The sequence below is a fragment of the Phyllostomus discolor genome, chromosome 7, assembly GCF_004126475.2.
Source record: "Phyllostomus discolor isolate MPI-MPIP mPhyDis1 chromosome 7, mPhyDis1.pri.v3, whole genome shotgun sequence".
Classification (NCBI taxonomy): domain Eukaryota; kingdom Metazoa; phylum Chordata; class Mammalia; order Chiroptera; family Phyllostomidae; genus Phyllostomus; species Phyllostomus discolor.
In genome coordinates, this window is record NC_040909.2 from 46,154,747 (window position 1) to 46,169,651 (window position 14,905).

The window sequence follows — 14,905 nt, forward strand, 5'->3', positions numbered from 1 at the left end:
GGACAGGGCAGGAAGGCTGAGCTCTCCTGGGAACACTGCATGAGAGGAGCCTCACAGGATGGTGGAAGGGGCAGGAGGGGATAACGGGAGTCAAAGGCAGTGCCCCTGTGGGCAATGGGGAGGGGTGGTGGGCAGCTGGGGTTGTGACTAAGTTGGTAGAGATTACTATTGACTGCTTCCTCCCTAGTGAAGTCAGAGAGGCCCCTGGAGGTGCCAGCTGGGCTCTGAACTCACATCCACCTTGTATTCTCACCCCATTTAGTTCTGGGGCCTGGGCCTGCTTTGACGAGTTCAATCGCATCGACATTGAGGTGCTGTCTGTGGTGGCGCAGCAGATCACCACCATCCAGAAGGCTCAGCAACAGCGGGTAAGCCATCCCCCTCTATGCTTCCCCAACTCACCACCTCATCTCTTCATCTATACCCACCATACCCATGCCTTCATGTGACTCCGCACCCTGCAGTGTGAACAGCCAGGCACTGAGCCTCCCTGAGGCCAACCTCTCTCATCTTACAGGGCACTGGGCACTTCTTCCTCCCCCATTTAGGAGCTCCCCTGGGGGCTTTTGTAGCCAGTCAGGGAGCCCCACACCCCTATTACACTCTGGGGCTGGCTCCCAGCCCAAGCTACACTGGATGAAGGGGTCCCTCCCACAGGAAGGACATCTGTCCTTCTTTTAGCCTCATTCAGAGTGGCCAACAGTCTCCTGGGAACAAGAGCTGGGAGGCTGGCAGATGCCCCAAAGCCACTTAAGTAGGGGGCCCTGGTCCCAGACAAAGCCAAGTTTGCTCAACTTTGAAGAAAATCAGTATAAGGAACTGGGCATGGGAGATAGCAGATTCATAAAGACTTCAGGCAGCCAGGACATAGGAAGCCATGGGTAGCCACTGGGACCAAAAGCCTTAGGCCAGATCCTGAGAGAGGGGCCAGATCATGATCAGGGATCCATTCTGGGCTGACTGGCTATAGTCAGGATAGGGGCATCAGCAGGGGATGAGGGGCCCATCCAGAGGAGGGGCAGGTGAGTCAACCCCTGCCACCCTGTAGGTGGAACGCTTCATGTTTGAGGGTGTCGAGATCCCACTTGTGCCGTCCTGTGCGGTGTTCATCACTATGAACCCAGGATATGCTGGCCGCACCGAGCTGCCCGATAACCTGAAGGTGGGTTCAGGCCTGGAAGGCCACCCAGGGCACTGGGAGACACTGGAGCATGTGGCCTAGGCTCAGAGATGCTAAAGAACTCACACAAGGTGCCCTGGCTGGTGTGGCTCAGTTGGTTGGAGCATCCTCCTGTAAATCAAAAGGTCTTGGGTTCGTTTCCTGGTCAGGGCACACGCCTAGGCTGCGGATTTGGTCCGTGGCTGGGACATGAGCAAGAGGCAACTGATCGATGTTTCTCTCGTACATTGATATCTCTCTCTCCCTCTCCCTCTCCCTCTCCCTCTCTCTCTCTCTCTCTCTCCCTCTGCCCCCTTCCCCAGTCTAAACATGTCCTTGAGTGGATAAAAATTTAAAAAAAATGAACTCATTCAAGGCACACAGCTGCTGGTTGTCAGGGGATGTGATTCCCTATGGCATCCCTCCTGCCCAAGGGTCATGAGGCCCATCCCCAGCCATGGAAAGGAGGCCCCAGTCCTGTCCCCAAGCTTGCGGGCAAGTTCAGGTCAACACAAAAGACCAGTTTCTAATAGGTAGAGTGGTCCAGTCACAGGGGAATATAAGACAACTATGGCGGGCATGCTACAGAGAGGGATCCAAGAATCCGAGAGGGAAAAAGGCGGTGAAGCTGCCTCCTAAGGACTAGACAGCCCAATAAAGGGGATAGTGCTCTATGGGCGGAGGTCTGCCTCTCAGTTCACATGTGCACCATGGACCCCAGGCACTCTTCCGGCCTGTGGCCATGATGGTTCCAGATTACGCCATGATTGCTGAGATCTCCCTCTACTCCTTTGGCTTCAACGAAGCCAGTGTACTGGCCAAGAAGATCACAACCACCTTTAAGCTGTCCTCTGAGCAGCTCAGCTCCCAGGTAAGGGCCTGCCCCAACCAGGTTCCATGGTCTAACGACCACTGCTGCCCCCAGAACTCCTATCTCATGTAATCCCATGAGATAGGAATTACATCCCCATTTCTCATCTGAGGACACTGAGACCCTAAGCAACTAATTGGCCGGGCTCACAGCAGTACACAGGGGAGCTGGAACAGGAGCCAGGAACAGATGCCCAGTCCAGCTAGTTCAGATGCAGAGGAGGGTCAACCATTAGGAGGTCAAGAGCTACAAAACCCAAGTCTGTAGATCAAGTACACTTGGGTCTTATGCAGACAGTATAGCATAGCCAGCCCCCCACCTGAGCCTCCCAGCCTCCCACCTGAGCCTCCCAGCCATGGGAGCATACTGAGCCCAGGTTCCAGCCTTGGTCCAGGCACCAGCACTGGTAGACAAGCTTTCCTGTTTGACTCCATTCTCAGTCAGCCCTGCCATCCCCACCCCCTTGCCCTTTGCAGTGGCAGAGATGAGCCTCAGCTCTGCCTGGGCCCCCATGCTAGCAACTTAGTTTCCCTTTCCTAATAGTTCCAGATAATGCTCCTGGTATCACCCTAATGGGCACTCTCTGGGTGGCCTACTCATGCATGAACACTAATCACTATGGCTAAGGGGAAGCCATACTGCCTTTGGTCAGGTGGGACCCAAAAAACCCATGGGCTAGAGGAGATGCAGTCTGTTACTGGGAAAAAAAAACTGCCCACCACAGTGCATTTTGGGTGCCCACACCTCCACATACCCTTCCTTTTAACCACTCACTTTCAAAAGTGCTTTCCTCTTTATTAGAGCAGCTATTCCCACATGGTTCTGTAAATAACCTCACCCCTTCTCAAATGACAGTGACCCAAAGTCAATCCCAGTCTTTTCACCCAGGTCCAAAATTTCTGGGAAATGCACTGCTCTCTGGGCCCAGGTGTATTTTCAGGATCTGGCATCATGGGGAAGTGTGATAAATTTATTCCCAATACCTGCTCTACAATAGAGAAACAGGACCAGTGGGGGAAAGCCATGATGGTGTGACCGAAGAGGTAGGTCTGGAGCGATGTTACAAGAGAATCTCAGGAGAAAGCTCAAAGACCATGAGGCCAGCTCATCCATTACACATGTGGGAAACTCCTTCGTTCACTCTGTGAATCAAACTTGAGTGCCTCCCTTCCCTTGGCACCATGCTGGGACTGCAGGAATTTAGCTGCAACCAAGGCAGAGTCCTTACCCTCAGGGCCAAGAGTCAAGCAGGGCACACCTAATAAGTAACCTGGTAAAAGGAGAGGGCTGCTGGGATGATGAAGTAGAAGGTGGCAGAAGGGCCCAGTGGAGGGCACCTGGCCCAGACTGGGGTGTGCAGGTGGTCATAGATGACCTGCAGGGGTAGTGACATTTTAGCTACCAGCTGGGCAATAGGCCAGGTACAAGGTGGGAGACAAGAGTGTTCCAGGCAGAAGCCCCAAAGGGAATAGATGCCCACGTACCCTTCCTCCTGTTTGGCGGCAACAGGATCACTATGACTTTGGGATGAGAGCTGTGAAAACTGTGATCTCAGCGGCTGGGAACCTCAAGCGAGAGAACCCCAGCATGAACGAGGTAAGTGCCATCCAGAGGGGTGCCTGGGTGAGGGCTCTGGGAGGGCTCCAGAGAGGCCAGAGGGGCATCTGGCCTGGGCTACCCTAAAGGCTCCTCGGCCTCTGCTACAGGAGCTGATCTGCCTCCGGGCCATCCGTGATGTGAATGTGCCCAAGTTCCTGCAGGAGGACCTCAAGCTCTTCTCTGGGATTGTGTCTGATCTGTTCCCAACCATCAAGGAGGAGGACACTGACTATGGCATCCTGGACATGGCTATCCGCAGGGCCTGTGAGAAGGAGAACCTCAAGGACGTGGATGGTGAGCCCCTGGCCCCTGGGTGTCTGAGGAAGTGTTGGCTCCAGCCTCCCTGGGATCCCAAGCAGGGGAACAGAGACAGGCAGTCAGCCTCAGGCTCCCTCACACCTGGCCAAGTGTGCTGAGGGCTGGGGCTCTCTGTCAAGCAGTCCATGGGGCAGGCCAGGGCCCCTAGCCCTGGCTCTGCTGGACCCTTCAGGCGGTAGCTATCTAGAAGAAAACGCTTCACTCTCACACTATACTTCTAATACCAGATGTGTGGGATTTTCCTATACCAACCAATTCCAACACCAGCTAGATATCTTAAAATTCAATTCTGACACTCATCAGAGTTAGCATAGGCTCCACAGGTTAAGGTCTCAGCTCCCAAGACTGTCCCCACTTCAGGCACCACTTGCATGTAGTGGGTCCCCAAATTGCCCAAGTCTGTCTGACTTGGCTACAAATCAGAGGTTCCCATGACCCTTCCTCAAGTTTGATCATTGGCTAGAACAGCTCACAGAACTCAGGGAAACACTTACTCAAGTTTACTGGTTCATTATATAATAAAGGATATGATAAAGGATACGGATGAGGAAATACTTAGGGTGAGATCTGACCCCACAGAGTTGGGGTGTGTCACCTTCAGCATGTGGGTATGTTCACTAACCTGGAACTCCCCAAACCCTGTATTTTAGGGATTTTTAGGGAGACTTCATCATGTAGTCATGATCAATTATTAACTCCATTTCCAGCTCCTCTCCCCTTTCTGGAGAATGGGGGTGGGCATGTAAGTCCCAAGTTTCTAATCAAGGCTTGGTTGTTCTGGTGACCAGCCCCTTCCCAGGAGCTTGGCACTGAGTTGCCTCATTAGACCAAGAGTTTCCAGCACTCAGGAAATGACAAAGGTCTAGGAGCTCCATGTCAGGAACCAGGGTCAAAGACTAACCATTATAAAAGAAGATTCCTAGAAAAGGACTCCTTCCACAAGCAAAGCGTGTTGCTCCCACCTGCGGGACTCACTCACTTTCATTGTGGAACTATAGCCCTGGCATCATAGGAGCGCTTGGGCGCTTCTGACCTGGCTTGCTACAAAGGCCACAGTGCAGCTGGAAGGGCTGGGGGGCATGCCACCTCAGTTAGACTTCCTGTGACCCAAACACCCTTTCCTGATAGAAACTGGGGGCCTCAGCCCTGCTAGCATGTGGGCATACAGCTCTTGTCCCCACAGCCCCAAACTTGGAAGCCCTCTCCTCCTCACAGACCCTCCCAGAAAGAATGATGCTCCTCCAGGAAATCACACCGGCCACCATGAGCATGCGTGACCCTCCTGTATGGCCTGATATGCTCATGTAACCCTCCTGCCCTCCATTGTGCCTTCCACAGGTGGCTCTGACACCTCCTGCTCTCCAGGCCCCAGCAGGCTCCTTGAATGAATGAAGCCTTAAGCTCTTCTCTCTGTGATGGTCTTGGGTCAGCTTTGCCATCACTGAATAATGAGCCCTTGTCCTTTTGGCGAGGATGCCCAACCTGCAGTGCCACAGCTCTCCCCACATACCCACTCTTGGGCCCAAGCGATGTTCTCATTTCCTACCTGAGTGTGTCTGGCCTTCCATCTACAGTCGGCAGCTGTTTCTATGGCCCTGGGTTTGTCATTTAAAGCTCCCGACTGACCCTGGGATTTTGCCTTGTATTGGCCAGGGCTTACTCTGGGCAATGCTCTCAGCAGGCCAGCTGGGCAGTAGTTCTAGGGCTGGAATTGATTGTGGGCCTGTGACAGCTGACACTGGGCAGGCCCACGTGGTCTGCCCCCTGAGCAGTGGATGTTAGGGAGCAATAGTTTCAGTGGAAAGCATGACTGGCAGAGAGTTCCTGCTGTCTGCCAGTCTCATGCTTAGGGCTTTACCACCCTTGCCCATGAGAACTATGGGGCCTCATTTTACAGATGAGGAAACTGAGGCTCAGGGAGTGAGGTGACCATCTGAGGGCACACAGCAAGCTATCGGCAGAGACAGGACCTATTCTCTGTCAGAGAATAAGTCTATTCTCTGACCCCTGGGTTCCTCTTCCATGTCCCCCCAGGCTTCTTGACCAAGTGCATCCAACTCTACGAGACCACAGTGGTGCGACACGGCCTCATGCTCGTTGGGCCCACGGGCTCCGGCAAGAGTCAAGTAAGTACAGCAAAGCCAGGCAGCCCAGTGCCCAGGCAATGGGCCTGAGGGCAGTGCAACCTCAACAGGATCTTGGTCCCCATTTATACGTCTTGGTTTTTAGAATACCTCCTGTCTCCTGGGGTCTGCAGCCCACTCCAGCCCTGCTCTCCGGGGGACCAAGAGGCTCACTCTTGGGTGCTTGTCTTTCCAGTGTTACAGAATCCTAGCAGCTGCCATGACATCACTGAAAGGGCAGCCATCCATCAGTGGGGGTGTATATGAGGCTGTCAATTATTATGTGCTCAACCCCAAGTCCATCACGATGGGCCAGCTGTACGGGGAGTTTGACCTGCTCACCCATGAGTGGTGAGTGACTCCTGACCCCCACTCCAGTGACAGTCCTGCTCCCAGATCTCTGGAGGCTGTGGGCAGTGGGCCCCTCTTTTTCTCCTAGTCCAGTGGAAGGTCTGTAGCTCAGGCCAGGGACTCTACCCACCACTGTACTTCCTGGCTGAGTGACTTTCCTGGCCTCCTGGGCCTTGGTGTCCTCACCTGCAAAGTGAAGGTAAAAATGGCACCATTATTGTGGTAAGGAGAAAGTGAGTTTTAACACATAAAAGATGCCCAGATGTTGTGGCATACACCAGATTCTATCCTTGCCCCAAGGGAGGCTGGGGTCCCTCCCAGGCAGAGGTGTGCATTTTAGGGGAAGTGTGCTGAGCTGGGGAAAGGGCAACTGGGCTGAGACCCTCCAAACATCAGCTCCTAAGGGTCTTTTCTCTGGGGTAATTCTGTATCTCCACAGAAGCCTCCAGTCTCCTGCTGAGGTGTTGCCTGGCTCCAGTGCTATGGGAACGCAGTGGGGGTTGGGCACTGGAGAGGGAGTCACCTGTCTTTCTGAATACAGACCTGTCCTGCTTCCCTTATTTCCAGTGAAGGGTCTCATCCACACCCGCTCCAGGCTTCTGTGTGGGTGGATGGGGGAGCCTGGGGAATCAGACCAGAAAATGTCCCCCTAAACCCCTCCCAGGGCACCTGGTGCCTCTGCACTGAGCCTTCCTTGTTCTAAGATACGTCTCACAACACATCGCCTGCTTTCTCTGCTTAGTCATTTCCCCCTTCCCTATCTCTTTCCACCCTCCAGAACTGTGTGGGCCTCCATTTCTGCTGTTGCCTCTCTCTTACTTCCTTTTTCTTTTATGGATATCATCTTTAATCTTCCTTTAATACAACTGTACTGGGGATTCAGTGGAGGGAATATAAGCACACATTTTTGTTACACCAAAAAGTCCTATTTTTCCTATTAAATTTTTTAAATGAATGAAGATATTGAAGAATGAAGAACAAAAGACCAGCAGAGCAGGGTCAGCCTAGCAGCCAGGTTGCCTTGGGAGCCAGCTGTGCTTTTGGCCTTGTCTCTTTGGCACCTACAACCCTCCCCTCCCTGGTGGCTGCAGGACAGATGGGATTTTCTCCTCCCTAATCCGGGTGGGGGCCACTGCCTCCAACACCAACAAGAAGTGGTACATGTTTGACGGGCCAGTGGATGCTGTCTGGATTGAGAACATGAACACGGTGCTAGATGACAACAAAAAGCTGTGCCTCAGCTCTGGAGAGATCATCAAGCTCACAGAGGTGTGTCCACCGTCCCCTCACCTGCTCTCCTCTGCAGCTGCGTGGACCTGGAGGCCATACTATGCTGGCCAAACTTTGTCCCCTACCCCTCCCTCTCGGGCCACAGCTGCACCTCAGGCAATCACCACAACCCACTGAGGCCTCAGCTCCTCGCACCCTCCCAGTCCCCGAGCTGCTGCCCCTCAGCCATGTCCTGCACAGCTGCTCAGTGCTGCCCTTTCAGCAGACCCACTTTCTGTGATGCTCTGAGCCCAGGGCCAGGACAGCCACACACCACTCCCAGCTGCTGCTGCCTTATGCCTCCCAGGCCTTCTTTCAACTATATTGGCCAAGTCCAGGTCACCATTCTAGCAGCATGTCCAGAGGCTTGGGTACAGACCTGACCATAGGGATACCCCTCTGGTATGTGAGGTGCATCACCTAGGAGTAAAAGCAGTTCACTATATCTACACTGAGCCAATCTTTGAGCCCTCTGAAAACACCTAGAGGTCAGTGTGAATGCATGTCCATGTACACAGGTATAGGCTCTATAGCAGAGCACACGGCTCCTATTAGATTTCCTCAGGGCTCCAAGGATCCCCAAATGCCCTGACCCCAAGTTCCCAGAGAGCTCCCAGGAGAGGCCTCATGTTCCTCCTCAGGGCTCAAGGGAGGGCCACATTATCAGCTGAGGACCAAAGGGTTCCTGCAGCAGCTCCAGCCCTAGAACTGTTCCTGGCCCACAGCTGGCCCCATGCCATGGCTACAGGATGAGCACCCCTCCCCATGGTCCTGCAGCCCTTTCCTGGCCCTGGGGACTGCCACCTGGCCCACTCACACAGATCATCTTTGTTCCAGGAGATGACCATGATGTTTGAGGTGCAGGACCTGGCAGTGGCTTCACCAGCCACAGTGTCCCGCTGTGGCATGGTATACCTGGAGCCTAGCATCCTGGGGCTCATGCCCTATGTCGAGTGCTGGATGAAGAACCTCCCTCCCTTATTCAAGCCCTACCAGGAGCACTTCAAGGCCCTCTTTGTTGCCTTCCTGGAGGTAGGTGAAGCCACAGTGTGCCAGGCCCAAGTGTGGCAGGAGGGCGCAGTGTCCACCAGCCACAGGAGCTAGGTGTCATCTCCTGCAGGATACCATCACTTTTGTCCGGTCTTCAGTGAAGGAGGTGATCACCTCAACCAATGGCAACCTAACCACAAGCCTCCTCAAGCTGCTGGACTGCTTCTTCAAGCCCTTTGTGCCTAAAGAGGTGTGGCTGTGAGCAGCAGGCTGCGTGCCTGCTTGCCAGGACCCTGTCCTTTTCACCGGAGCTGCCTGAGGGCCCTAATTCCCAAGTCCAGCTTCCTGAAAGAGAAAACTGGATTGGCTCTCCTGGGTCACGGGAATGCCCAGTCCATTCTGCTGTAGACACGAAACTGTGCAGCGGAGACCAAGGGATGTCCCCCACCGCCACCTTCCTCAGGTCACTCAGTACTGTTTCTGTTGTAGCCTGATGCTGTTCCCTCTGTCCCCAGGGCCTCAAGAAAATACCCCCTGAAAAGCTGAGTCGCATCCCAGAGCTGATTCAGCCATGGTTCATCTTCTCCCTGGTCTGGAGTGTGGGTGCCACAGGGGACAGTGTCAGCCGCAGCAACTTCAGCCACTGGTTCAGGATCAAGATGACAGTAGAAAATGTAAGACGTGGCAGCCCCCAGGATGGGCTCCCAGGCGTGGGACACATGTGCTGAATGCTAGGTGTTCGGGGGCTGTCCCCCAGGCCCAGGCCCCCAGTGACAAGTAGCCACACAAACTACTAGGCCTCACAGGTTTTCCTCCTGGTTCCACAGCTTACCATGCACTTCCCAGAGGAGGGGCTGGTGTTCGATTACAGGCTGGATGACGCTGGCATCAGCAATATCAATGATGAGGATGAAGAAGAGGAGGGCAAGCAGGTGACTGCAGGCCTTCCCTGAGGGAACAGGACAGGGAGGGTCCCGTTGGGTGGGTGGCTATGCCCCCGGATAAATAATGAGTAGAGAGAGCAGACCGTGTTGACAGCCATAGGTCTCAGGCTGGAGATAGGTATATATCATCTCAGACCCATGGTGTAGTTATTTCCCAAACAAGAAGGCTAAGGCTCAGAACAGTCATACCCAGCTAGTCATTGCAGAGGGGGACTTCAATCTGGATCTAGAAGAGGTTAGAGCACCTCCCTTCTCAACCATACACACTGTCTCCTCCATGTTGATGTTGAGCCTAGAGACTGGCTGCTTCCATTTTACTTAAAAGCCCCATTTGTCCAGGGCCTGGGCTCCCTAAGAGAGGGAAAGCAAGTCCCCATGGCCTGCCTCAGTGTTCCCATCCCTCCTATAAACCAGTGAGGACTCAGTGAGCCTTCTTACCTCATTCCAGCATTAGGACCCCAGCCCAGAGGGAGGAAGGGCACAGAGGCATCTGTAGAGATGGTCACAGGGCAGAGTCCTACTGGGAACCTCACAGGGCACATTTGGATCTAACAGTCAGAACTGTCCCCAGTGTGACATGTTGGTTTGACCATAGCAAACACCCCCATCAAGGGAAGTCTGCAAGCTGGATCAGGGCTGTGGGTGAAGGGATTAACGCAGGTGAGAGTGGTGGAGGAGACTGGGCCAGGTGACCTCTGAGTGTTCAAGTGATGCCAGAGCCCATGGTTCTGGCCTCCACACTCTTGGAAAGGCTGAAACTAAATAACAAAGACCTTTTCATTCTGGGTTGTCCAATTCCCAGAGTACCTCCTTCATGTAGAGACCTAGGGACTAGCAGTCTCCAGGGAACCTACCCCTGGAGGCAGCTATATGCAGAGCCCCCACCCCTGCCATTCCTGGTGATTAGTTCTGGAAGTCCCCTACCTAGGCAGAGGTGGGGCATGGGGCTTCCAATTTCTGTGAGAAGCAGCCCCTCACTAGGCCTTCTTGCCAAGGCCCTACAGTATAGCTCCTGGCCCTCCTGGTACACTCGGCTAGGGGTGAGGTAGGGAGGAGTTGGAGGCCCACCCCTGAGCCACCTGTGGTTCCAGGTTGCCTGGGTGAAGTGGATGGACTCTTCAGCTCCATTCACCATGATGCCAGACACCAACTACTGCAATATCATTGTGCCCACCATGGACACCGTGCAGATGTCCTACTTGCTGGGCATGCTACTCACCAACCACAAGCCTGTGAGTGCCCTGTCATACCTTGTCTCACCCCACACCAAGGCCCAGGTCAGGGTGGCTCACTCCTCCTGTGCACTGGGCCCTATGAGAGAGCTCTGTGTACATGACCCCCACTCTCCCAGGTGCTGTGCATTGGACCAACAGGCACAGGAAAGACCCTCACCATAGCTGACAAGCTCCTGAAGAACCTGCCACTGGAGTATATCAGCCACTTCCTCACCTTCTCAGCCCGCACTTCAGCCAACCAAACTCAGGACCTCATTGACAGCAAGCTGGACAAGAGGTGGGCACCCGTCAGTCCTTTTTAGGCTCCAGTGCCCCCCTTAATCTGGCTGAACCAACCTCCCCACCAGATAATGCTTCTGAGTTTGCCAGAAACCTTCCCCGGGGGTGGGCAGGTGTGGGCTGGGCTCCCTTGAAGACTGTTCTGGAGCTTTCTTCCATCAGGAATTCCTACTGAGCCCTTCCATGGGTGCTTGCCCTGGGCTGGGCACTTGGTTAAGGCCTGTTATCCACACGTCTGGGAGGCAAGACACCCTGAGGGGGACCAGACTTAGCACAGCCAATGTAATGATCTAGGACACTCGGGATGGGACAAGGGACTGCTCAAGAGGTCCAGCAATCTAGATGAGGCTGGAGTTAGTGAGGGCTTCCCAGAGGCTGCCCCTGGATTCCCAGAGGACCTGGTGCCCATGAGTTCTGGGCTCACATAGCCCCTCCGTATAGGCGGAAGGGTGTGTTTGGACCGCCCCTGGGGCGTAACTTCATCTTCTTCATCGATGACCTGAACATGCCAGCCTTGGAAACATACGGTGCCCAGCCGCCTATCGAGCTATTGCGCCAGTGGATGGACCATGGTGGCTGGTATGACCGCAAGATCATCGGTGCGTGCTAGTTGGCTGGGCAGGGCAGGGCAGTCCTCCACTGGGCAGTGTAGGCACAGGGCCTAGGGCCCATGACACGATACTTTTAGAGGTCCTCAGAAATGTTTTAATTTATTTTAAAACTAGGGGGGAAATGAACTTTTAGCTCAAAGAAAAATTTAATGTATATTAATATGTCTGTCTTTATACTGATACTGCTGTAAATTATAATTTTAAATATTTTTTAATGGAGGGGGAAGCCCATAAAGATAAAAATTCCCAGGGCCCACGGAAGTCATACTGCAGCCCTGGGCAGGGCCCCCTCCTGACTTCCTACCCCCACTCCAGGAGCCTTCAAGAAACTGGTGGACATCAACTTTGTCTGTGCCATGGGCCCCCCAGGTGGAGGCAGGAATGCCATCACTCCTCGGCTAACACGCCACTTCAATTACTTGTCCTTTGTTGAGATGGATGAGGTCAGCAAGAAGCGCATCTTCTCCACCATCCTGAGAAGTTGGATGGGTGAGCATTGGGCAGCAGTGGGGAAACACATGGCAAAGGCAGAAACCCAGCCCAGGTAAGCTACACCAAGGACATCTGGGCAGCCACTGGAAAGGGTGGAGTGCTGAACCACTGACCTGTCTCCACCCCTTACTCGGCTGTGTTACCTTTGTCAAATTCATGAACCTCTCTGAGCCTCAGTTTCTTCTTCTGTAAAATGGGCGATAATATTAGTGTCCACCACCCCAAGTCCTGAAGGTTAAGTAATACATTGCATGTAGGGCATCTAACATGAAGCCTGGCCAGTGGTGACTGCTGAATATAATATATACATATGTATACATATGCATTTACCTGTATAAGTACCCACGTATCTATTAGTACCTGCCCAGAAACTCTGGTGGAAGGATGTTATCTTTGGAACTGAGGAAAAGCCATGAAGATAGAACAGACAAAATTGCCCCGATCCTTCATGGGGCTTGGGGGAAAGTCCACCCCAGGATGGAATTTTCCCCCACCATCCCCTCTTCCACCTAACACATACTCTGACCTGTGAATTCTACTTGGCTCTGTGCCAGGTTATGCAGATGGGAGTCAAGACTTCCTCAGGCCTTCCCTCCAATGGCCTTGCCTACTCTGCACCCAGGTGCTACAGGCCAGATGTGCCTACGTGCCCAGCTTAGAGATGGGGACCATATTGCTTACACTGGGGGTCAGTGAGCTATTCTGGGAACAGTTAGCCAGGGTGGGTAGCAAGGGGGTCACCTAACTCTGTGCCCCATATCTCTCCCTCAAACCTCCAGATGGACTCCTCGGAGAAAAAAGTTACCGGGATCCCGTGCGTAAGTACAGGCCTAGATGGGAAAGGGCTCTGGTTCCAGGGTAGCCCTGGGTTCCAGTTGGCTGTGGCTGAGGCTGGGGACTGGGGCCACAGTGAACCATCCTCAGGACCATGTGGGAACCTTGGGCCTTGCTAGAGCAAAGATTAGCACCATAGTTGACTGCCTTCCTAAGCTCATTCATCCCTTCGTCTACCCATCAGTCCTTCAGTGCCTGACACTGGGTTAGCATCTGGCCCATAGTAGAAGCCAAGTGAATGTGAGTTGAATGAGGGAATAAAGAAATCCAACAATCTTCCACCCTGTGTGAAGAAGACAAGGCTCTGAAGAGACCTGGCTTCTCCAAGGAGCCAGCATGACCTTGAGAGCCAGGGGTGATCTGCAGCTGGAATCTGGCAGCCCTCATGAGGTAGCCTCACACAGGGCAGGTCTGTTGGTCATTGCAGCATGGCCATGGACACTCCAGAACTCTGTCCCCATCTCATGTCCCACCTCTTCACCCCCCTCAGCTAAAATAGGCCATCAGAAGACAGAGCCCTCTCTAGTCCTCCACATCCACTGCTTACCTGCACTCAGGCTTCCCTTGGTATCCTCTCCTGCATTCTCACCTGCTTTATGGAATATACTTCCCTGCTTCCCATTAAGGGCAAGAAGCCCTCCTCTTAGGCCTGAATCTCATCCCCCATTGTCTGCTTGAGGATGTGGCCCCACCCCCACCCCAACACCAGCAGTCCCTCAGGCAAGCATGTCTCAATTTCTCCCATCTTAACAACGAAACACAAATCACCTCCCTTGGCCCCTTCCCACTTACCAAGGGCCATCGATACTCCATTCCTCTGCTTGCCTTGACTACAAAACTCCTGAAAAGCGTCTCCTCCTGCTGGCACTAGCCCTCTCCTCCTACTTCCCTTGAGCCCCACCACTCCCCCAAGGAGTGCTCTTGTCACCAGGGGCCTCGTGTGGCCACCTCTCAGTCCTCACCTACCCTTGTAGCCGGCAGTGTTGACCAAACATGTCCCACCCATCTCTCAGTCCCCCTTCTCACACCTACCCCTTCCTAGATTGACTGGGGCTGACTCCCCAGCCTCTCCCTCTAACCACACTCTCCCCAGGCAATCTCAGCCTGCCCCAGCAAGAAAGCCCATCCGAGTGCTAAGGACACCCAAGCGTGCATCTTCAGTCCAGACCTCACTCCCGAACCCCTGAGCCCACGTCTTCTCTCACATACCCACTGGGCATTTTTAAGTTATGGCAGCTCTGTCCTTTCAGTCATTCAGGACAAGAGCCTTAGCACTATCCAGACTCATCTCTCTGTAACACACACATCTGTCAGGGCGTCCTGCCGAGTCTCCCTCCAGAAGCACCCCCTAGCCACTGCCCATCCTCACTCACCCAGCCCTAGCAGCAGCCCCACCCTGGTGTCCCTGCTCCTGCCTTCACACCCTGCATCCATTCATCTGTCTTCTATTTGTCCATCCTCCATCGGCAGTCAGAGGGACCTATTCAAACATTAAATCAGATCACATTCTCCTCTCCCGTCTCCCCACCCACCCCCATGCAGGCAAGCCCCAAGCCCCAACAGCAGCAGGCAAAGCTGCCCCAATTGGCCCCTGTGCGCTCACCTCCTCCTGTGGGTCCTTAACACCCCAGCTGTGCCCACCTCAGGGCCCCCACCCTGGTAATCCTGCCTCTGGAACACTCTCTGGGCCTGTCTCTAGTTCTGGGCCTGCCTACACCTCACTTCTTCACGTTTCTGCTCGAGTGCCCTCCTCATTGAGGCCTTATGTCAGAATCCCCAACCCTGGCTCTCCCTAACCTCTCTCCTGTTACCAGTCTCTCCCCAGCACTT

General features: G+C 53.9%; 1 protein-coding gene across 3 annotated transcripts in view; it reads left to right on the top strand.

Moving 5' to 3' along the window:
* DNAH1 (dynein axonemal heavy chain 1) overlaps positions 1-14,905 on the top strand; it is an 81,482-nt gene that overhangs the window by 45,797 nt on the left and 20,780 nt on the right. For 2 of the 3 annotated variants that reach the window (XM_036030869.1, XM_036030867.1), the window contains exons 29-45: positions 263-368; positions 1,049-1,162; positions 1,881-2,030; positions 3,540-3,626; positions 3,737-3,923; positions 5,982-6,073; positions 6,267-6,421; positions 7,513-7,690; positions 8,528-8,722; positions 8,811-8,930; positions 9,196-9,354; positions 9,508-9,612; positions 10,716-10,856; positions 10,976-11,136; positions 11,580-11,737; positions 12,065-12,238; positions 13,021-13,059. In XM_036030869.1, coding sequence (XP_035886762.1) covers positions 263-368; positions 1,049-1,162; positions 1,881-2,030; positions 3,540-3,626; positions 3,737-3,923; positions 5,982-6,073; positions 6,267-6,421; positions 7,513-7,690; positions 8,528-8,722; positions 8,811-8,930; positions 9,196-9,354; positions 9,508-9,612; positions 10,716-10,856; positions 10,976-11,136; positions 11,580-11,737; positions 12,065-12,238; positions 13,021-13,059 — 2,321 coding nt within the window. The remainder of the gene's footprint in view (positions 1-262; positions 369-1,048; positions 1,163-1,880; positions 2,031-3,539; positions 3,627-3,736; positions 3,924-5,981; positions 6,074-6,266; positions 6,422-7,512; positions 7,691-8,527; positions 8,723-8,810; positions 8,931-9,195; positions 9,355-9,507; positions 9,613-10,715; positions 10,857-10,975; positions 11,137-11,579; positions 11,738-12,064; positions 12,239-13,020; positions 13,060-14,905) is intronic. The other variant, XM_036030868.1, reaches the window with a different exon arrangement.